The sequence below is a fragment of the Corythoichthys intestinalis genome, chromosome 5, assembly GCF_030265065.1.
Source record: "Corythoichthys intestinalis isolate RoL2023-P3 chromosome 5, ASM3026506v1, whole genome shotgun sequence".
In the NCBI taxonomy this organism is placed as follows: Eukaryota; Metazoa; Chordata; class Actinopteri; order Syngnathiformes; family Syngnathidae; genus Corythoichthys; species Corythoichthys intestinalis.
This window is the reverse complement of record NC_080399.1, coordinates 49451566-49476204: the sequence shown is the minus strand read 5'-3', so window position 1 is coordinate 49476204 and position 24639 is coordinate 49451566. Positions and strand designations below refer to the sequence as shown.

Below are 24639 nucleotides of genomic sequence, written 5' to 3'. Positions count from 1 at the left end.
CCACGATGATACATTGACTCTCAGCATGACCATCATGTCGCGGCAGAAAGACTGATTAGTTGGATGACAGATAAATTAGTGGCTGAATATGTTTTACTATACATATTTTTGAATTTTCAGTCCGTTATATAATGAAAAAAAATGTTCTTGGGGAATAAAATAAAATTAACCATTATCTAGTGTCAACATATCATTAAGCGAAAAGCAATTTACTCAAAACCCTAGCATTTTTAGGGGCCAGTGTGGCTACATTGCGACACGTCACTCAATAATTATAACCCTCAGATTCTTGAAGCATTTATATAAGGGCAGCGAGTTCAAGTTTTGAAAAATCTATGATGTGAAAGCTTGTTCCCTATTACACCGTATTTTTTCAGTTTCACTTTACTCCATGGCGCACGAGCTCTTTCTGCAGAGAAACACTTGAGTGAATGATTTTGACAAAACAACATTACTCAAATGTATCTAAAATGACCATTTTTATTCATAGACTAAAAAATATGCAACTTTCAATATAGTCGACAATTTGCTGCATACAGTGCTGCTCAAAAGTTTGTGAACCCCCTCAACATTTTGGAATTTTCTATTATTTCAACCTGATTTCCTAATCAATCAATTCAGTAGTTTTTTTTTTGTTTTTTTAACAGTTGTGTTGTCGAGACTAAATTAAAAAGAGTTTTCATCAACTGATGTAGGTGCAAAATTGAACTGTTTGGTCACAACCAAAACCGCCATGTCTGGCGAAAAGTCAACACTGCATACCACCAAAAGAACCTTCTCCCAACAGTGAAGCATGGAGGTGGGAATGTCAAGATCTGGGCTTGCTTTTCATCCTCAGGACCTGGACAACTCCACATAGTCCAGGGAATCATGAATTCTGAGGAATATTGTCAAATCCTAGAACATAACCTGATGCCATCTGTTTTGAAGTTAAAGCTTGGCAGAAGGTGGATCATGCAACATGATAATGATCCAAAGCATTCCAGCAATACAACCAAGGAATGGCTGAAAAAGAAGAAGATTCGTGTTCTGGACTGGCCCAGTCAAAGTCCTGACCTAAATCCCATTGAAATGCTGTGGCGGGACCTGAAGCGAGCAGTTCATGCCAGACGCCCATCAAACCTCTCTCAACTGACTGCGTTCTGCAAGGAAGAATGGGCAAAAATCCCCCAAAGTAGATGTGAGAGGCTGATTAGTCACTACAGAAACCGTTTGGTTGAGGTAATCTCTTCAAAAGGAGGCGCAATATCCTATTAACTGAAGGGGTTCACATACTTTTGCACACATGATATCTGAGTTTTTCTTAAATCAACCACTTTTGTTAAATAAAGAATGACAATATAACTATTTCTTTTGTTTCAGTCCATTATTTGGAATGTCAGTATTGTGGATTTGGGTATAACTTAACATTTAATAAGGTTATTTTAGGTTTTTTTACAAAAAATCTGACCATCGCTGTGGGGTTCACAAACTTTCGAGCAGCACTGTATTTACACCACTTGATCTCATTGGAGTAGGTGATGTAGAGCCTATGCCACATGACAAGGGTTGGTACACCCTAGGTTTGCCTTCACTAAATCACAGACTGTATAGACTATAGGTGTCAAACTGAGGGAATAGGGGCCAGATTGGGCTCACCATATCATGTTGTGTGGCCAGCAAGTCATATGTATTTTATTTTTTGCTCTTATGCCAAATGTTCAGATTCTCACTCATTTTCACAGCATTTCTTACCCATAGCCTGAGCCAGAGCAATAACAACATCCTGGCAGGTGGTCGCCTCAGTGACCCCACACACGACCCTTTGAACTCCGTCCACCCAGACCTTGAGCTCCATTTTGGGTCAAAAGTGACAAGATGTACTGTGATGTGTTGGCCCCAACATTCTTAAAGACACCAGACGGGTAAAGGCAGCTAAAGCCCTCCTGGCTACTTCCTGGGAGGAAACAGGAAAAAGACAATAAGATGTACTCAGCGATCAGTCACACAAACGTTTAACTGAATACTGTTATTATTTGGTAAAATTAATCATCAGACTACACACAGTTGCTCAAATTGAAAATGTTGAGTCTAGTCATTGCCAAGACAATCTGGCTCTAACACTGTTTTATCGGTACGTTGTGTCCCATGAGATGGAGGGAAAAGGTAACAGGAGACATTCCCAGCCACAGTTCCTGCTTTTGTGAGTACAAATAGGAAGCCGTGAGGATGGAGGAGGAAAATTAACATGCGTGACATAACTGAGAGTGAAGCAGCATGAAAATGTTTTGTTATAAAACAGGAAGGCACAGCCAGAGGGGATCACAATACAAGGAAGTGACAAACACTGTTGTTTTTGATGCCACTGTTCTTTGAGCTACATTAATGAATCCCATCTGCTCACAAGAAAATGTATAAACTGATATTCCAAATATGCTGGGACGTTGAGGTAAACACTTAAAAACAGCACTATAATTTGCAAATCCTATCCAATCTCAGTTCAACTGAACACACAACAAAGACATGTTATTTATTTGTTTTCCCCCAAACATTAACTATTTTTAGATTTGAAAAAAGCTGTGACACGGGCAGCTGTTACCTCACCATTGCTTTTAGAAACACTTAATAACAGTTCGGGAACACGGGACACTGTTGAGACGTTACCAGAGGATTATTTCATATTCATACATAAGGAAAAACTTCAGTTGCTCCGCAGTTTGTGTTCTCTGTTGCCTTATTTTGCGCATTATAATGTGCCAGACATTTTCAATAGACTGGTCTGCTTAAAGCGACATACTAGGCAGCTACATTTACATTTTGGGATTTTAATATGGCTTTTGGTTTTATTTTCGTTTTCTCAAGTGTTCCTGAGCCAAATTAGAAATGCTTTTCAAAGCATCGAAAGTTACAGGCATTCGATGTTTATTTTTAGCCTTATTCCTTACGCTTACCCAGATTTATTTATTTATTCTTTGTTTTTTTTTTTTTGTTTTTTTAAATGACATCACCAGACCGTAGATGATGGACTCGTACATTTGTACAATTGTACATTGAGAAATATCATTAAATTGTTGGATTATTTGCTTACGCAGTTCTTCAAAAAGTGGTGAATCTCACCCACTATACTCTGTTGTGAATTGCTGAACTTTTTCGGGAAGCTCCTAATATTGTTGGCCTTGTCCCAGCTTTTTTTGGCTGTAAACTGACATCAAATTAGAAATGATTAGGGCTGCAACTAACGACTATTTGTCTGATCGATTAATAGGCCAATAATTGACTAATCGTAAAATTTCACTTTTATCAATTCCCTTCACAATTTAACTTGAAGTTGTTTTAGGCATGTTGTAAGTAACAATAAGGACAAAATGGATGACAATTCCCTTCAAAAATTATATTTTATTACAGCTTCCTGACTTAAAGCAACACTGGGTAACTTTTCAACCTTTATATAACATTTTCATTACGTTTGTGAAGATATGTCGACTGACAACCAGATGAATGACACCTCTTTTATATCTTGAGTGGGTCTGTATTGCTTTCACCAGCACTAATTAACTTTGAGGACGGTGCCAGGAACTCTGCCACACAAAAAAACTATAAATGTGCTGACAGCTTTAAAGCATATGTCACTCCCCCTTTCCCCATTCATTATAAAGACAGAAGTCGATGCGAACGCTTTTGTGCAAATTCCGCAAACAAGGCAGAGCAACAAAAAGAACAAAATGTTTTGTCTGAGGAGGATAAAAAGGGAGGCTACAAGGATACTTAAGAATAAACATTGGCCCAGCTTTCACTCGCTGTTGGCATAAAGTACATAAAACTTGTTAAAGTTTTTAACAAAGGTTTTGAGTACAAAACCTAAAAATAATTTTTCAGTACACAAATCAAACAAAATTCTTGTTCATTCAAATTTTTAAAAAAGTGCTACTGATTGACATTTTTTTCTACTTGTGGGCTAAGCGCTGATATAAATTGTGTCAATGACGCAATTATTTTCTTTATACAAACTAGACAACAAAATTGAATAAGGGGGAGGAGGACGTAATGAACTAAGTTTTTTTTTTAATCAAACAGTTGTTCAGAAATACAATCCAAAACAAACTTCAAAGCATACCCTCTTGTATGACAATGACAATTTACAGTTTGAAGGGGAGTGTGTGTTGAAAGGAGAATAAGCTGTTATATGAATCTGGTTTCTTTATAAAAAAGAAATGAGAAAACTTTACTATCTAACAATAACTCAAGTGCTAATATGCTTATCCAAACCACAATACAGACAGACACTTAAGACACTGATAAGTATAATTGCTAACTAGCTTAGTACGCTGCACTAAGTAGTAACGTCTCATCAACAAAGACTACAAACAATATGATTGGCTTCATTTACTCACCTTTGACGGAGGCAGACTAGATCTGACAACACACACGACTCAAGACAATCTAACTCTCGCGTAAATATTATTGATTCAGCAACTAAACCTGAGTGTAGCAGTGAACTCTCTCCCTCTTACCACTAGCAGGCACATAGCCTCACATTACACACAAACAAGGGCCCAAATGGGACTGTTCATAACTGCCAGTAAAAATCGATGATCAAATTAGTTGGTACCTAATTTATTAATCGATTTTAATTGATTAGTTGTTGCCGCCTTAGAAATGAATATTTGAAAATATATTGTCTCTGTTTTTTTATCTGAAAACGATTTGCCAATCATAACATAGTATAAGAGTATGGCTAATCTTGAGCACAATATTTTGGCTACACTACCCCACCACTGGCTATAACCGTTCAGTAAGTTCTGAATGCAAACACTTAACAACTGGTGAATAACGTTTAACAGCTTTATAAAACGTGTTGTTACATGAAGGTCAGTTTCCAACATAATGTCACGTATGAAACATTCATCTAGAGAGTACTCCTGACAAGGACCTTGTATGTACAAGGAGAGCATTTACTCTACATACTGCACTCATGTCTCAAAAGGACCTTTTGTTCACCTACCATTTGCCAATTACCCAGCAGCACTGCCTTCACAATCACAAACTGGCCAGGACAGACCAAAATACAATTTTTCTCAATTCATTCAGACACAGCACAAAGGTTTAAAAGTCAAACAATAAAATAAATAAACACAGTATTGTTGATATCTATCGTAGAAGACATTTTTACATAGGGAAGGAAATAAACTATAAAATGTTAGGAATTCACGGTGTCATAAAGCAATTGAAAACTGAGCACAGAGTATTTCTAGTCTTCCCCACCCTAAAGTCAGCTTGAAACAAATGTGCCCTGGTGCTGAGACCCATGCACAGAGGTAAGAAATGTGGAAAACTAGCACACATGTTTGAAATATTTTGAGGTTTAGGATTGGGGCTGTGTTCACTGCTATTTTTAATTTTGGTGATAAGCAATCGCAGTATTCGGACATTATTATTCATAGGCAGCATAAGTCGTGCCTTTTCAATGACGTCACACAACTGGACCACAGTATCAGCGATGGGGGTTTGATATTCCCGATGAAAAGTAGGAGTTTTGGGGATGAGTCATTATTTGCAGATTAGTCTAAAACTGAATGATTTCATTTGTCTGAGCAAAAAATACAGAAGGTTAATTTGTTTGCAAAAATGGAACATCTCGGCGAGAGGGTCCCTTTCAGTGTTTTTCATTGGACAGCGATGATATGCTGCCCGCTATGCAATGTCTTTTTCAGGGACGTCCCTGCTTTTTTTTTTCCACAGTAAGACAACGCTACGCTACATTATGTGCAATGTGCATGTTACAACAATTTGGCTGTATAAAGAATAGTGACCTGCTTCCAACTGAAAATGCATGGCATATTAAGCGCAAAATACTACAACAAAAGACATCTAGAAAGAAAAAGAAAAAAATTCCACCTACAAAGCTTCAACTTAGTGCCATGCGCTCCCAAACATTTCTTATGTGTTGTCAATGGAAAGGTGACGTAATACAGCAGTTAGCATGACAATTTCCAAGCTTTTTTGCCATGTGTTGCTAGCATCAAAATTCAAAATGAGTGAATAAGTGCAAAAACAATGAAGTTGATCTTGTAGAAGCTTGCATTGGTTCAGGCATATTCCATTTAATAACCTAGAAACCCTGACGATCAGAGCAGAGCTTTGTAGGGCAGAGAGCCATCTTAAACTCAGCACGCTCCAGTCCACTGGCACGTCAAAGCCACAGTCTGGGTAGATGCCCACTCACTGATTTGTGCAGCTCATCTAAGCCAGAGAAGCATTTCATAAGATTGAAGACCGCTTAAAATCCTTTGATATGATCATCAGCAGTAAACATGTAAACCCCTGTGAGAAGGTGTTGTTGACTCAAGATGAATTCCCTTGAGAGCAGAAAGGTGTGTGCAGTCTGTGGGCCCGTGACTAACCTGCAGGCCGAGTTGGCCAGGAAGAGGCTTCAACTGCTGTAAACAACCGACCATATGTGCATGTGGGTTTTTCGTAGTGGCTACCAGACTGCTGTAACTCACACCAAGGTGAAATGCTGAAAGAGCCTTCAGTGCAGGAGCTTAAGACTAGCACTGCTTCTTCCAGGGATTTACGAAAATGAAGAAATCTCAGAATGACCTGGAAAGAGTACTTTAATAGATTGCTGCTCTGTCAGGGAGGTATTATCTGGGCTAAACAAAACACAACCTGGAGTTAGACCAATTCAAAGGGATAGGTGTGTTGCACCAACTAAACCAAATAAGAGCATTGATCTCACAAAAGAACTCTGCAAGGCACGCTGAAAAAGGCCAAATACAGTCAGTGTTGTGTTTGACTGAGACGGGTATTACATTTAATTGGAATCTTATGGAGCACTTGTGACACACCGAAGTACATCAAATTGCTGACACACAATGGGTGGCTTCATAAATGCTTTTAGCCTTGGGTTTTTTTGTGTGAAAGCTTTCAATTCCGCACTTTCTGTGGAGAAAGTATCGTTTAAACTTTCAAATCAATCAGATCTTTTGTGAAAAGGTGAGCGGAAAAAAACAAATATACAAATATGTCGATACGGTTTTCAAAAGCTATGACTAAGGGCTGAATTATCCCCTTTAGACCCGCATTTTTTTCTGCTGGGTAAAAAACAAACAAAAAATCGGCACTGATTTCTACCCTACCCAAACACCAGAACAAAAAGCAATTTTTTGGTCGGGGATATTTCATGCTTTTATTGGTTATTTTTAATGTTAATGTGTTTTTAATGATAAATGAGCACTTAAAGTTATCCTTTTTGAAGTTGCCTTTGTCAGCCAATTTCAAAGAGCCAAAAATAGCTAAGAGGGCGTGCCAAAACTCATGACTTGATTTCGATGATTAAAGTTTCATCCAATTATCTCGCAGAAGTTGCAATAGCAACTAAATTCAGTGTATTTATTGGTTTATAGATGCGAACGCATCATGTCTTTCAGCAGCATGCTTCGGTCTGAAGGGGTTAAGCTTCTGTGTTGCAGTGACGGCAGAGTAACGGCGTAGACCCTACGTCGTCATTGAGCATTCGAAGCTCTGCGTCAAGGGAACGAGTTGCTCTCTAATTCACCGCCAAGCTATTAGAGGGGTGTGGCTTTGTCTTTGTATGGTTTTGGGGAACTCCTGTCAAATTCCTTTAGTTTTTCTCCGGTCATAGATTGCAGTGGTAATGGAGATGGAATGTGTGTATTTGCAGCTGCAGCTAATCAATATTGAGTAACAAATGATGTTGATACAAATGGTAAAAGTGTAGGCAACACAGAAGACGTTTGAGAATGTTTGAAAATGGCGGTGTTGTTGTGCTGAACTGGAAACAACGTTCTGAGCGGACTGGTCCGAGGTGTTAGCATGACACGTAGTCAGGATTCTTTGGTGGCGCGCGTGCACGTCAGGCTAAAGCGTAGGGTCTGCGTTAACGGCGTAGGTAGAAGCATAAATCAGCCTTGAGGAGGAACAACAACATAGTTGGTTAAGCTTTAAAGTCATTAGTATTGAAGCGATTGGAACAGGTTGAATATTACTAATTGGAAGCAAACAACATGTGCTTAGCATTTTACTGTCTAAATGAGATGCCAGAAATAAAAGCAAATCCTCATGAGGCACACTTTGAACAAATACCTGTACTTTTCCCTGTATTTTTTTTTTTAAATCTGCCACTCAAGATTGATGGAAAACTGAAGCCTTTTATTACCCAGTCTGGTGGAGTCATTCTAATATGTCTGCATACTCAGGAATTTTGTTTCTTCAGAGAGGGCAGTGACACTTGGCTACAGTCCCATATCCACTGACATGTCAAAATGCTCATGTCACTCAACAAGAAATATTTAGCGCATTGCCATTAATCCAGAGATAGATTCATTTGCTTTTCTGCCTTCAATTTTGGTAAATACTTGATATATTTTCTGATATTCTACAGTTGTGGATTCAATGCATCATATTGAATCCGCAAATGGTACACAAAAAGCATCACTATGATTGAACAACATTAGGGTAAATTCTGAACTTGGTAAAAATTGGTGTCTTCAAGTGATAGTTAAAGACATCTACTGTATGTCATTTATCTAAACCAGGCATGTCCAAAGTGCGGCCCGGGGGCCAAATGCGGCCCGTGGTAAAATTTCCTCCGGCCCCCAGCCTCTGTCATAAGATCAATAACGTCTGGCCCGCACACAGACTTAATAAATTGGTCAGCAGTACTGCTACCAGCATATGAAGTAGCTCACACATTAAATGCTGCTCCTCATTTACCCACTAAAAGGCAGCAGCACTCTAAGCAATGTTACCCTGTGTGACGCTTAACTTCCAATTTTCTAAAATGGCAACAATCAACAACAACAACAAAAAGTTGACTGCGACAGTCGACGCTTCAAGGAAAGGTGGAAATTGGACTTTTTTCTTTACTAACATACCCACAACTGTGTCTGCCTCATTTACAAAGAGACAATCGCTGTTTTTAAAGAGTTATATGTGAGGCGATATTACCAAACAAGACACGCTGACATGTACGACAAGATTACAGGGAGGATACGCAGCGAGAAATTGAAGCAACTTGAAGCTAGTTTAATTTCACAGCAGCAAGATACCGAGAGTCGAACGCCACAAAGGCTAGTTGTGAGATTGTTTAAATTATTAATTAAAAAAATAATAATATTAAAGCAAATGTGACACACAGAATGGCTTGCTAAAATTTGCTTAAATATATTGTTCTACGTAAAGGACGTCAGCCAAGGTCGGCCCCCCACATTTTTACCACACCAAATCTGGCCCCCTTTGCAAAAAGTTTGGACACCCCTGATCTAAACAAACACATGTAAATACAAATGATGACTAAACATGGGATAAGACATAATAGACATCTAAAGTTCCTACATGTACCCGTGCCTGGACGTAGTGCTTTCACCTGTTTGAACCAATGCTAAAGTTGGCTGTATGTACATACAATTGGACTCTTCATGGACTGGCATTTGTATAACTTTGACAACCACAATCATTGTGTTTTTGGGGCAAGGCTCTTGGTTTGGGAACATGATAAGATTGTTTCTCATCACCAACTATGCCACAAGGGTCTGTTTTAAAAAAGCCCTCTGTGAAGTGTAAACAATAAAGCACACAGCAAAGACCGTAGCCAAAAACGTGCCTTGATCCAAAAGAGGTAGCGCTGATAACATCCTGGGTATACATTCCTACCCTGTGAGAATGCAACGGCGCATGACCAAAAAGATAAGAATGCGATGGGAGACAGTTCTCTGTGATCTTTGTGGTTATGCGACAGTCAGTTGCTATGGAATAACAAATACATTTAAATGTTACTCTTTTTAAAACTAAACTAGTAGAAACCTTCATGAAGCTGTCAACGATATATACAGTAGTGTACGCTGTGTCATTTTGCTTGTCGTTTACATGAGAGCAGCAGAGTACAAACACTTGAAAATTGATCTGAGAGTGGATTAACACTGAAATCCATTGTCTGCCAAAGTGGAACACAAAACCATCAGTTAAGTATTCAGATTGGGCATGCACGAGTATGTCGCAATCAAAACAACAATGGTGCTTGATAGAACTTTTAGTTTTTGTATTGCTAAAGCTTCTAGAGCTCATTATGTTGATAGCGATAAACCTGTCGATCGCAACGCTAGAGTGGGTAGATCATGGCATCAAAAAAATAAATAAATTAATTAATTTATAGGCTAAAAAAAGCTTAATTATGTTTGGTTGTGTAATATTGCTGCTGATCTTTGTACCCCCCACCCCCAAAAAAAATAGGCTCGGGTAAAAAGGCAAAGTGTACATTTACTGCAGCGCACAAATGTAAGTATATTTCCATCGCTTAGCTCAGGGGTCACCAACCTGTTTGACAAAGGCCTGCTCTGCTGTGAATGCAGAATATGATTCCAACCAAACAAGATGACACCTCTTCACCAATCTGGTGTTTTTAATCTGTTGATTGCAGTCAGGTGATGTTTGTTTTGCAGAAATCTAATTGGTTCAACTGTCTGTGCTGAATCAGTTGGAACAGGGGACCCTTGGCTTAGATCCTATACAACTAATTCTGTAAGGATATCAAAAGCTTGTTCTGGATAAGACCCAAGAAGACAAGAGGTTGGTGTTCAGGTATCGTTGCCAAAAACTGGCTTTGCGTACATGTCGTGTTTAAATGAAGATACTGTTGTTGTTGTTGTTGTAGGGCTGCAGCTATCGGTTATTTAGGTAATCGATTAATCTATCAATTACTTAGTTGGAATAATCGAGTAATCGGATTACAAAATTTAATGCATTGCAGAATAAATTTTAGGATATGCAAAACAAATATGTGTTTATGCTTGTAATAAAATTTATACTGGCTTGCTAAGATTACACTTTCAAAAGAGCATTAAATGCGAAAACAAAATAAAATTCCTGAATTTTTCTTCAAACAATGCAGAATTGTAATTTCATTTTACAAGAGCAAGCAATGCATTTAAAATAAATACCTAAGCTATGCATCAAACGATATAAAAAAATAATGAGGATCTAAGTACAACAAAAGAACAATTGGCTAACTTGCATTGCAGAGGTCTGCTAGGCTAAATGCTATAAAATGCTAACTTTTTTTTTTTACAATGCTCTAAACAAATCATTCAAACACGTATGCCAACAACAACAAAAAAAAAAACGGCTAATTATACTTCTTAACTAAATAACAAATGCATAAACAAACATATTAGCGCAGACAAAAACATACTTTATGTTGGTCTTAACAGGGAGCAGCTGGATTCAGCCATGTTAGACAAGTTATGGCATTTTCATTGTTGCCACTGGAGGGGCGTGTATCTATCTAATTCAAGAAAACTAAATGCATATTTACCTGTTGATTTTCAGTTACTTCCTGTTGATTTTGGGGTATTTTATGGGTCACTTGCTGTTTATTTTGCGTTACAGAACGGGAAGTGACCTGGGAATCACTCAAATGAATAGGCAGTGACTCAAACTCAACAGAAAATGACCCGTAAATGCCCTAAAATGAAAAGCAAGTGACCTGTAAATGCCCAGAAAATCGGACTGAATGACTGCGAATGCTTTGGTTTTGAATGAGCGAACGTTCCCAGTCTAAGCGGATTGGGCATCAAGCACAGTCAATGGCAGCCTTTTTTTTTTTTTTTTTTTAATTGACACCTTTTTAAAACGATTATTTCGATTCTTGACAGTAGCATATCAATAACCTTTTGGGATACAAAGTATCACGATATATCACCATTTCGATATTTTGTCACACCCCTAATGATAATGTTACATCATGCATGAACAACGAAATGCGAATGTGGCCGGTATGTTAATGTAACATAGCTATTAAGAGTTATTCAGATAACTATAGCATAAAGAACATGCTTACAAGTTTACCAAACCATCAGTGTCACTACAAACCACCAAAATAAAATGTGAAATGATATATAATGTGTTAATAATTTCACACGTAAGTCACTCCAGAGTATAAGTCACGCCCCCAGCCAAACTATGAAAAAAACTGCGACTTATAGTCCGAAAAATACGGTACCTTATGTTGAATGTGTTGAATTGTACTATAGAATTAAACTTGCCTTGTCTAAAAACTGGTGCAACAGCATCTCTTGTGCATATGAATGAAATCCTTGGTGGCCCCACATATGTGAAATCAATGAAAACAGTCCATAAAGTATGGAAACAGTACGTTGAGTGCAAGGAGAAGAGGAAAACAGTCAAAACGAAAGACTGGGTCAGCAATTCTCTGCAATGCTGAAGTATGAATGGGAAAAAAAAAATACAATTTAGAAAAAAATCGCCATGACCTCGCATAAACCTCCAAAGTAAAAACCTAAGCTAAACAAGCTAAATTGTGCAGGAGCAGAGCACACCAAGAAAATGAAAACAAGAACCTGGTTAAATGTTTTACTTGTAAAAATAAATGACTACATTAAAAAAAATGAATAAATAAATAAAAGCCAATTCTGCCTGGCAACTGACTGTCGTCCACTCTAGGGGTGGTCTGCCCTTTCACCTGAAGTCAGCAGGGATAGGCTCCAACCCCCTGTGACCTAAAGCAGGGTAAGTGCCAGAAAAAGGTATGAATAGCTGCAACTCTACTGAGTGAGCACTCATAAATGTAGGTATTTGAGGGAAAAACCTAAAGGACCATGCCTCTCGAGCTGGCTTGTATTAAAAAGTATTAGTAGCCTCCCCCACTTAAGATGTTAACGCTGGCAGCAATTCAAACATCTGGATGGCACATTCGGCCAGGCAATAATGCTGCTTTTGTTTCCCTGCCATATGCATCAGCTTTGAAGAGGCAGCAGGGTAGTGAGAGCCCTTGGAAAAGCTTTAAATGTTACAGCAGTTTTGAGAACACCATGCTGAAGCACACTCCTGTACTCAACAGCTTTGCAAATAAAGGTTTCCTAGCAGGTCCAGTAAAACTTAAAATTTAAGTTTGTCAGCCAGGCTTTAATGTAACCCTCTGTTCTCTGTCTGCTTTCATCTGATGTCTCTGATGACTCCATTTTTTGCATCAAGGGTGGTAAATTATTGTGTTCGCAAAAGCAATGTAAAGCTGTGTTGAGCAAATGGGAAGGTTAAATGATTCCACAGGTTGGATCTACTAGCTTGATCTTTTAAATGTGAGATGAAGTATTAGGCATTCTCTTCTCATGAGTAAACAAGTATGGATGTAAAGAAAACAACCTTGATGGCAACTAGAAGGCTCTGCGCACAAAGACTCGGATAGTTTGTTGAAAATGGACACTTTGACTTTTGCAACTTATCAAGTATGTAACGGTATTCGCAAGATGTTATGTGCAGTAAGCTTGAAAGAGTTACTTCAGCCTCAACATGCTCATCGTCATTGGTGGGTAAAGAGAAACTACTCGAAGAATTCTTCATCTACATAACCGCAGTAGTTAATATTCCACTATTTGCGCTACGACTCTTACCTTTATGGCGCAAAGACGGCTCGACTCACTGCTCCTTTTGCGAAGTGAAGTTTGCAGATGGAACATTCGAAGAGGCGAGAATCGCACAAGATCTGTCCTTTTACACCAATGCACCCGCAACGACCTGCGACAAAGTGATGTTTCCTTCTCGACTCTTAAAAACTACAGCGACGTTTGAGGTCCGTGTATCAAAGTTTGAGTCTGTCCTCTTGGAGTGTGCTCATGTTTTGCTCTCTTGCCAGTGAACTGCGGGGGAAGAAAAAAAGCCCTTCTCCCCACACTTGTCTCCTCTCTCTCCTCCTGCAGGCAGGCGCACATCGCAATGGAAGTGGGGCACCGCAAGGCATTGTGGACCGTTTAAAGGGAGAGGCAACTCGGCCACAACTCCCGCATCCAGGGCATCTGGTCACGGGGAGGCACCCTGAACATCCACAGTACACTGACCTTGTAGCTCATCACCTTCACGACACCCGAAATCACTGGAGGAAAGCTTTTTAATCTGGGCCTTGTTCGATTATTTATGACGCAATTAAAAGCTATGAAGGATGAACACTCAATACTTGGAAGAACACCAGCATTTTTGTGTGTGCTAGACAACTCAAATTGCAGGAAAACGGTTGAGGGACAAAAAATACATAGAAAATATCATTTTAGCCAGAAGTGTCAAACACGTCTTTTAGAGCATTGGTGTCCGAACTATGTCCCGCTGCGGCCTGCGTCCGTTTTCGTTGGCTCGCAGCAAATTATGAACATATCAATGATTATCAATTGATCTAGGATTTTTCTAAAACGGGCCAAGAATGGGCCACATGTAATTCTCAGGGGCCAAGTGTTGCTGCCATCTTTGTTCAGTGTTTGTTTTGGTCAACAAGGCATGTGGCGGTAAAACTGCTGTTTTTTGCTGTAATTTTTTCCCCTTTTTGTGTGTGTGTATGAGCCCAGGGCTGTCAAGAGACTTACAGGGGCCCGGCTAAGAAGAGACCATTATAGGGCCCCCCCCACCCAACCCCTGCCACCGGCTTGTCACGACAGCATACGCAGTACTTTTAACGCTTTGCAAGCAATGACAGTGTAAATTTTCAAATTATTTTATTTGAGATTGACAGTTAAATTTAACAGACCGGAATGTGATGTGTCACAATATAAACAATTTCCATCTATTGTCCAATGTAGGCTACAATCCAATACAACTGACAGTGCTATGCATGCCTGCTAAGCAACAAAACGGTATAACTAAACATCCTGTGCCTGCCCCCTCCACATCCATTATCAAGCCCTCAAACAGTGATGCGGCTAGATTTTTTTGACAGCAAAGTCATATGTAACATCAGTGAAATCCAGTTTTTGAGCAAGTTCACGCTCCAGGGGGACTCTGCATTGAGCGCTAATACGATATTAGCGTTTGCTATAATACACAGTGGGTTGTAAACCCAAGACAAATCCAGCCGACGGACCCGAGTCTGTTCAGCCTCGCGCACCTGCTTCCCACTGACTAACATATATCCCTGATCTCCCATCACCTTCTTTCTCCTCGGCTCAACGTGAGCAGCATGTCTTGTCATACCACAGCTCAATAGGCTACAAGCGGCTGGTGACAGACTCGAATCAGGCTTTGGTCACGGTGATCGCGAATGTAACCGTTCAGTGTTAGCGGCTGTTGTTCACTTACCGACATTACCGTCCACAGCCAACTCTAGCCCTAATTCTCTGGCTTCTTGCCCCCCTTAAAAACTTGATCATTTTTTTCTCGTTCACCTCTATGATCTTCATCCCTTTTTCTTATTTCTTTCCTTTTCTGCGCACCCGATTTATGACGACTCGCCATGTTTAGAGTTTATAACAATGAGAGATTTTAATTTCCTGCTTCAGGGCATGTACGTAGTATAGACCTGGCCCTGGTGTAGCCTTGAGTGCGCCAGAGCGGGGTCAAACAATTCTCTGCTAAGACAGAGGGGGTGGGGGGCGTTGTGCAAAAAAAGGGGAAAAAATACAGTATATTTGAAATATTTAATATGGAAGGCAAATAATTCAATAACGGGACCAATTTTAACAACTTTAACGGTTGATTCACAACATTAAATGACTTCCGAACATAGCTAAGGTTACAGTCTATTTATCACAATATCCGCAATACCCCTGTGTCTAGTTAAGTTTAGGGTGAAGAATTGGGTAGGTCCTATTGTCCCAAAACCCATATGAACTTCACATGGTACAGTAAATGAATTCTTCGCGTCACCGTAACAACAGCAGGCGTGGTTGGGAGGGGCGTAGTTTTTATAAGGTGTGGTTTGTAGCGTGGCTGCGGCATGCAGTCGGACCCTTCTCGTCTGACTGCACGCACAGCCACGCTACATGCCATTCCCCTCCAAACCACGCCTACTGTTGGTAAGGCGAGGCGAAAAATTAGTTTACTGTACTATGTGAAGTTAAAAGGGTTTTTGGGACAATAGACACGTTTCCTGAGCGAAATATGGGCGGCACCATCTTTGATCATTTCTGCTCTGAACGTCCGGTTTAGACAGAACAACATGAAGTGTGGTCGAAATTAAGCAGTGTGTTGACAAAGTTAAAACTGCGAAATCTAAAAAGAGGAACCCATAGAATCTCCAAAAATGGATTCAGCACGACGGGACTGATTTCTTGACCCCCTTTGACAAACGTAATTTTTTTCTCGTTCACCTCTATGATCTTAATGTCTTTTTCTTTTTTCTTTTCTTTTTTGCGCACCCAATTTATGACGAATGGCCATGTTTAGAGTTTATAACAATGACAGATTTTAATTTCCCGCTTCAGGGCACGTAAGTAGCGTAGCCTTGAGTGTGAAAATATATATTTGAAATATTGAATATGTTAAAGTTTTTAAGTATATATAGAGCAGAACATAATATTTAATCAGACAATATAGAATATGTTAAAGTTTTTAAGTAAATATAGAGGAGAACCCAATATTTAATCAGACAATGATTTAAATAAAAAAGAAATATGTGAATGTAAAGTACAATAAATTTAGGGTCATTCAGGGGCCCTTGTGGTTCTGATGCCCGGGACAACACACCCGGTTGCCCCCCCACCGCACCCCTTGTCAACGAGCTTGTATGAGCCATATTCCTGGTTTGTGCTATTACTTGTAATTTTCCTCCTTGCCACTAGGGGCTGTCGATCGTGTCTTTCCACTGACCTTGCCTGGCACGGCCAGACTGTTCTCCCTGTATTTTTCAAATACAGTGAGAAGAGTCTGGGACCTAGCCTATTTACGACCTCTCGAGCACGGAAAAAATCAACTGTCCAATCAGATTCGTTTATTTGCGTAACGCATTCTTAACGAGCAACGTCACTCTTCCGCGTCGGAAGTCGTCTCCACAACAACACAGATGGCGAACAGGAGAGCCGAGAATATGTTCCAATCCACGGTAAAATCAATTTTAAATTACCAAAAACACATCGACACGAGTCATTGACAACAGTCTGTCTCACGCGAGCCATGTTGAATAAACTCCGCTCTCCTTGTATGTTTACTTCCGCACGTAAGTCCCTCGTAGCCTGGTACTCCAGACTCACCGCTGTTCCAGCTATTGAGTCTGGCCACCATTAAGCTGCAAGCCACAGCAACCAGACAGCGGAGTGGACCAATCAGCGACGGGCGGGACGAGGGACTTGCGCGCGGAAGCAAACATACGAGGAGAGCGGAGTTTATTCAACATGGCTAGCGCAAGACAGACTGTTGTCAATGACTTGTGTCAATGTTTTTGGTAATTTAAAACTGATTTTACCGTGGATTGGAACATATTCTCGGCTCTCCTGTTCGCCATCTGTGTTGTTGTGGAGACGAGTCAGACGACTTCCAACGCGGAAGAGTGACGTTGCTCTTTAAAAATACGTCACGCAAATAAACGAATCTGATTTGTCAATTGATTTTGTACTTGCTCGAGAGGCCGTTAATGGGCTGGGTCCCAGACTATACTCTCAGTGTTTGAAAAACACAGGAAGAACAGTCTGGCCATGCCAGGCAAAGTCCCTCGTCCTGCCCCAGACCCGGCTGCAGAAAGAAATTACAGGGGGGGCATCACATTTTTTAATGGGGGGGCACACTTCTTCAACATGAATTTAGCCTGAACAGTGGCATTATTACCCGTACATTACTACATCAGTGCACTGAAATATTTACTGTCACTGAAGTCACAAGTGGTAGTTCATCGTAAAATCTATAAGACAAACGAAAACATACCTGTCAACCCGAGGCCGTTCGCAATCTTATAAATAGTGACGTATGCCCTTACAATATGAAACAACTTCAACTACTACATCATGATTACTAAAATCTAACAGTGACTTTTGTTATAATTGTATGTAGCACTTTTGGCTATTTTTATCATGTCTTGATGGCTGCACTTCAGCTCGCTATTCAGTTTGTCTTGAAGGTAGTTCGTTAGTGTGTCCAATTATAAATTAAAAAATAAAAATAAAATTAACTTACCGATGCAATCTTTGAGTCAGGGAACATTTCTTTTGCTAATTCTGAGAAGTGATCAGCAATAGTTGCGGCCAAATTGTGTTCGGCAACAAATTGGCAAATGAAATCTCGGCTTTCGTCACTTTTCATTCTGCAGACTTCATCTTTATGACCAGTGTTGGTAATCTTACTTTTAAAAAGTATTTAATTAGTTACAAATTACTTCTCCCAAAAAGTAATTGAGTTTGTAACTCAGTTACTTGAAGGTAAGAGTAATTAGTTACTGGTTGGACTCTCTTCCACTCTGGAGTTGCCCATGGTGAGAGGCGCCGGGCAGGTGTGGGCATACTTATTGCCCCCCGGCTTGGCGCCTGTACGTTGGGGTTTACCCCGGTAGACGAGAGGGTAGCCTCCCTCCGCCTTCGGGTGGGGGGACGGGTTCTAACTGTTGTTTGCGCTTATGCACCGAACAGCAGTTCAGAATACCCACCCTTTTTGGAGTCCTTGGAGGGTGTGCTAGAGAGCGCCCCCTCTGGGGACTCCCTCGTTCTACTGGGGGACTTCAACGCTCACGTGGGCAATGACAGTGAGACCTGGAGGGGCGTGATTGGGAGGAACGGCCCCCCCGATCAGAACCCGAGTGGTGTTCTGTTATTGGACTTCTGTGTTCGTCACGGTTTGTCTATAACGAACACCATGTTCAAACATAGGGGTGTCCATATGTGCACTTGGCACCAGGACACCCTAGGCCGCAGTTCGATGATCGACTTCGTAATCGTGTCATCGGACTTGCGGCATGTTTTGGACACTCGGGTGAAGAGAGGGGCGGAGCTGTCAACTGATCACCACCTGGTGGTGTGTTGGCTCCGATGGCGGGGGAAGATGCTGGCCAGACCTGGCAGGCCCAAACGTATTGTGAGGGTCTGCTGGGAACGTCTGGGAGAATCCCCTGTCAGAAAGAGTTTCAACACCCACCTCCGGCAGAACTTCTCCCTTGTCCCGGGGGAGGTGGGGGACATTGAGTCCGAGTGGGCCATGTTCCGCACCTCCATTGTTGAGGCGGCCGATCAGAGCTGTGGCCATAAGGTGGTTGGTGCCTGTCGTGGCGGCAATCCCCGAACCCGCTGGTGGACACCAGCGGTAAGGGATGCAGTCAAGCTGAAGAAGGAGGCCTATCGGGCCTTTTTGGCCTGTGGGACTCCGGAGGCAGCTGACAGGTACCGGCTGGCCAAGCGGACTGCGGCCTCGGCAGTCGCCGAGGCAAAAACTCGGACATGGGAGGAGTTCGGTGAGGCCATGGAAAACGACTTCCGGACGGCTTCGAGGAAATTCTGGTCCACCATCCGGCGTCTGAGGAGAGGAAAGCAGTGCACTATTAACACTGTGTATAGTGAAGTGGGTGTACTGCTGACCTCGACTCGGGACGTCGTGAGTCGGTGGGGAGAATACTTCGAAGCCCTCCTCAATTCCACCGACACGCCTTCCTTTGAGGAAGCAGAGTCTGGGGACTCTGAGGTGGGTTCTTCGATCTCTGGGGTTGAAGTCTCTGAGGCGGTTGGCAAGCTCCTCGGTGGCAAGGCCCCGGGGGTGGATGAGATCCGCCCGGAGTTCCTAAAAGCTCTGGATGTTGTAGGGCTGTCATGGCTGACACGCCTCTACAACATCGCGTGGACATCGGGGACAGTGCCTCTGGATTGGCAGACCGGGGTGGTGGTCCCCCTTTTTAAAAAGGGGGACCGGAGGGTGTGTTCCAATTATAGAGGAATCACACTCCTCAGCCTCCCCGGTAAAGTCTATTCAGGGGTGCTGGAGAGGAGGGTCCGTCGGGAAGTCGAATCTCTGATTCAGGAGGAGCAGTGTGGTTTTCGTCCCGGCCGTGGAACAGTGGACCAGCTCTACACCCTCAACAGGGTCCTCGAGGGTGCATGGGAGTTCGCCCAACCAGTCTACATGTGTTTTGTGGATTTGGAGAAGGCGTTCGACCGTGTGCCTAGGGGAATCCTGTGGAGGGTGCTCCGGGAGTACGGGGTACCGAGCCCCTTGGTAAGGGCTGTTCGGTCCCTGTACGACCGGTGTCAGAGTCTGGTCCGCATTGCCGGCAGTAAGTCGAATTCGTTCCCAGTGAGGGTTGGACTCCGCCAAGGCTGCCCTTTGTCACCGATTTTGTTCATAATTTTTATGGACAGAATTTCTAGGCGCAGCCGAAGCGTTGAGGGGGTCCGGTTTGGTGACCTCAGCATTGAATCTCTGCTTTTTGCAGATGATTTAGTGCTGTTGGCTTCATCAAGCCGTGACCTCCAACTCTCACTGGAGCGGTTCGCAGCTGAGTGTGAAGCGGTTGGGATGAAGATCAGCACCTCCAAATCCGAGACCATGGTCCTCAGTCGGAAAAGGGTGGAGTGCCCTCTCCGGGTCGGGGATGACATCCTGCCCCAAGTGGAGGAGTTCAAGTATCTTGGGGTCTTGTTCACGAGTGACGGTAGGAGGGAGCGGGAGATCGACAGGCGAATCGGTGCGGCGTCTGCAGTAATGCGGACTCTGCACCGGTCCGTAGTGGTGAAGAAGGAGCTGAGCCGAAAGGCAAAGCTCTCGATTTACCAGTCGATCTAAGTTCCTACCCTCACCTATGGTCACGAGCTTTGGGTCGTGTCCGAAAGAACAAGATCCCGGATACAAGCGGCCGAAATGAGTTTCCTCCGCAGGGTGTCCGGGCTCTCCCTTAGAGATAGGGTGAGAAGCTCTGTCATCCGGGAGGGACTCGGCGTCGAGCCGCTACTCCTCCGCGTAGGGAGGAGCCAGCTGAGGTGGCTCGGGCATCTGGTTCGGATGCCTCCCGGACGCCTCCCTGGAGAGGTGTTCCGGGCATGTCCCACCGGCGGGAGGCCCAGGGGACGACCCAGGACACGATGGAGAGACTATGTCTCTCGGCTGGCCTGGGAACGCCTTGGGATCCCGCCGGAGGAGCTGGTTGAAGTGGCTGGGGAGAGGGAAGTCTGGGCTTCCCTGTTAAAGCTGCTGCCCCCGCGACCCGACCCCGGAACAAGCGGAAGATAATGGATGGATGGATAGTTACTGGTAACTGGTGTTACCTTTCATGTTGTTGTTTTTTTTTTTTCATTTAAAAAACAAAACAAAACAAAAAACATGGTAACCTTTGCTATGTTTGGAAATCGTTTAATTGTTTTGAATCAACTGTTAAAGTTGTTAAAATGCTACCCTTTTGCATTAGTTTCACTCTGTCTACTTTCGGCATGTTAAAGTTTTAAAACTTTTTCATTATTTAAAGATAGATTCAAGTCAAGATGTTGCCGATTTAGGAGTATTTTAGATAAAAAGTTACTTAAAGGGGAAATGTGAACTAAGGTTGGCCAACCATGTTTTTGATTAATATCAATGGCTAAACAATTATAAGCATATTTTAATTATTTCTTTTAACGCAACCCTTCCAGATTCTTTGTTTAACCCATAGCAACGCCCTTGACAACGAAAATGCTTTTCTTCGGCAATGGTCGGAAATCTTCGGAAATTACGTCACACCGGGAAGTGCGAGGGAAGTCCGCCATAGAACAGTATTGTTTGTTGCATTGCTTCTCGGTAAGATGCCACGGCGGTGTGTGGCGATGTTTTGTTCTCACTCAAACGAAAAGTTGAATGAATGGCCAAAGGATAGCAGAGCACGTAAATGGACATCTTTCGTTCGCACGAAGCGAATGAATTTCACGCCATCATCGAGTAGTGTTCTCTGCTGCAAACACTTCGAAGATGCCTGCTTCCTTAACCGGTCTGCTTATGATCAAGGATTTGCCAAAAAGCAAGTGTGATTTTTGGATAGATGACTGATGACTTTGTCAAAGCAGAGCTGCCAACTGTTGTGGAATGAACAGTATAAGCTAGCGACGTTAGCCGAGGCTATCCCCGATCATAGTTGTTGTTGCATTCGCTAGTTTAAGCGTGTTTAAATTGTGCGTCATCTACGATCTTGTCCGAAAGGGTTAATCCACTGTCAATCGGGAAAGGGGTGTGGATGTGCACATAAGCGGGTCGCCGTCGCGGTAATTCATGGTCACATTGCAGTAAGGGACACACACCGCCGGTGAGTTTTTGCACATTTATTTGTATTTGTATTATGTATTTCCACCTTCATGCTTCAAGCATTGCATTGCATTTGTACGGTTCGCCGTTTCTTTCACGGTGATCGCATGATGGCCTTCTAGTTTGTGTTTCGCCGCTTCGCAAGAGCCGCTGACAGGTGACAAGTGTTGCCTTTAATGTCTGGCAGCGAATCAGCGAGCGCGCAGGCCACGCAGTGAATCATGGGAAATGTAGTCTCGGGACAACACTGAAGTGTGCTTTGTAATCTGTTCGCTTGTGTGAAAAAACTACATTTCTTCACGCCATTAGACACCACTTTGTTTTCTTATTGTTGCTACAATAAAGTGGAGAAAGCCATCGGCGACTGTTATACAGTGGATATTATTTAGTTGTAATACGGGAGTTCACCAGTAGAGTGTACGCATGTCATTTAGATGTGTTATTGTTTGTGCCTTACTCCTTCACTAAAAGAGAGAAAAGTTGTTGTTCAGAGTCACATGGCAAGACGTTGAGTAAAGTTGTAAAAGCCAGTAAAGGTGTTGTGTGGGTCACTCGGTCAAGATATAACAACGACTCATCTCCTTCTTTCCCCCCAACGTTTTTATATTATTATTTTATATGCACGAGAGCTGCCGGATCTGCCATAATGAACATTAAGTCTGATTATTATTTTTTTTAACAATGTCATCAGATAGACAAAAACATAAAATTATGTGCAAATGCCTACATCTTCAAATCATGAAAATAATAACAGCCTATATCTTACCAATGTTGTAATCTCGATGGGTCTTGTATCCATTCCATGTCAGGAAGTCTAGGCACATTGTTTGCATCCTGATTAGCGTCTGGCTAATAACATAAAATTCCAGTCTCCTCTTCTTCCTCCAACTCTTCAAAAACTTGGATCTCCTCCCTTGCGCTTGATCTATCGCTTATATCGCTGTTTGAATCATTCTTTGAAGGGCTTTGTATAGCGGCCGTATGTATGGAGGTGCCATCGCGTTCCCGGTGTGACGTATCACTTCCGGGTTCGTCCCCTTTCAGGCTCGAACTTCGGAAACGCGATTATTTTGTCAAATATACAACATATAAATTATTTTTTCATGCTTTATTTGTTGGACAATGTTTAATTACTTTACTTGTGACCCTATTTGGCATGTGAAGACATTACTTCACATTACTGCTTTAAGTTCGCTAGGAAGGTTCACTACCACAGAGCCTTTCTGAGAAGTGTACTTGTTCAAAATGTACGTCTGTATTTCGAATGTCCTTCGATAAGCATTTGATATCCAGTCGCAGATTGTAGGCTGTCGGCTACAGTCAGGAAATATTGGAGCCACTTAGCCTAGCCTCGCGTTTGCTACAGCGTCAAAACACTCTTCTCTCTGTCTCTGACTTTTCTGGCGACATTCAACCAACGTAGTAACGGGGACGCACAATGTCTCGGTGCCGAAACGGTGACAAAGTCCGAACGGAGAAAAAAAAAACGTAATGCACCTTAAACGTACAGATTTTGAATATACGGCATACGCATTTAGAAATCAGTGCTTACTTGTACAAATTACGCCGGAACCGTCCAACTTGACAGGAATGCGAAAAACAATGGTGCAGTTCTGTGTGCATTTATTCAACTAAAGTGCTTCAGCGTAAACATAACATATGCGCTGATAAACATGAGCACCCAATGGCCGGCGACTCGGCCCGCCCCCCTTATCTGTGATTGGCTAGAAATTGCCTTCGTTCAGTGCTCAGATTGGTTGAATTGAATGACGACAGAGCAAGATAGGATGAATAGAGGTTTCGTCCTCTCCGTGTATGTGTGTGTGTGTGTTTAATGACAGTGTGTTTTGTGGAAGATTAAAAAAAACTATACATTCATTCATTCATTTTCCATGCCGCTTTTCCTCACGAGGGTCACGGAGGTGCTGGAGCCTATCCCAGCTAACTACGGGCAGTAGGCAGGGGACACCCTATACAGTACAGTCTAATCGAGCTACGGCGGGCACAGCAGTCTCTCAGGGCGGGCCCGGCCCCCTAATGCCCGCCCATGCCGCCGGGTCTGTGACCTGCCCTCGTCGCTTTACTAACGTCACATCCGCCCATCGCTGATTGGTCCACTCCGCTGTCTGTTTGCTGTGGCTTGCTCCGCCCTGGAAATTGTATCTCCTGAATGGTGGCCAGACTCAATAGCTGGAACAGCGGTGAGTCTGGTGTACCAGGCTACAACTGACCTGGAATCGGCACCAGTAGGCTTAAAATGATACTTCAGAGGGCAAAACTGTTTTTGACTGTGGCTTAGTGCATTGTACTCGAATGGAATGTACTCGTTTTGTTTGTTTCGTTGTGGATACATTTTTTAGTCTTTTGGTTTGTTATTTTATTTGAAGAAAGTGCTTTTGAGTTAAGTTGTTAGACGACACTTCAATAAACTATTAGATAAGATAAATGGAATCAGACTCACTGTGTATGCTCACAAACTTCTAAATATCATCCTGTGCTTGACTGGGTACAGGGCTTAGTCAGTACAGTGCATGTTCCATGTATTTATTCAGATTCAGCATTGGAAAGAGATACATATCAGACATGTTTCCTTTTTTTCCTAAAGTATAATTAAAAAAAATAAAAAAAAAAATAAACGGTTATCAAACATTTCAAATGTAGTAATTATATTAAGTTTTAAACATGTTACTG

The 24639-nt window shown here is 42.1% G+C and overlaps 1 protein-coding gene and 1 long non-coding RNA gene across 4 annotated transcripts in view; one reads left to right on the top strand and one right to left on the bottom strand.

Annotated features, from left to right (window-relative positions):
* LOC130916474 (ras association domain-containing protein 8) overlaps nt 1-23615 on the bottom strand; it is a 34720-nt gene extending 11105 nt beyond the window's left edge. The window contains exons 1-2 of one of the 3 annotated variants that reach the window (XM_057837231.1): nt 23501-23615; nt 1735-1936 (exon numbers count right to left, since the gene is read on the bottom strand). In XM_057837231.1, coding sequence (XP_057693214.1) covers nt 1735-1837 — 103 coding nt within the window. In that variant the 5' untranslated portion in view covers nt 1838-1936; nt 23501-23615. Of the gene's footprint in view, nt 1-1734; nt 1937-10314; nt 10369-13406; nt 13743-23500 lie in introns of those variants that run through there. The other 2 variants (XM_057837229.1, XM_057837230.1) reach the window with 2 other exon arrangements.
* LOC130916475 (uncharacterized) lies at nt 10228-14370 on the top strand. Its single transcript, XR_009063292.1, has 3 exons — nt 10228-10566; nt 12460-12525; nt 13713-14370. It is a non-coding gene; the product is annotated as an uncharacterized LOC130916475 (long non-coding RNA).
* Nucleotides 23616-24639: the final 1024 nt, after the last annotated feature.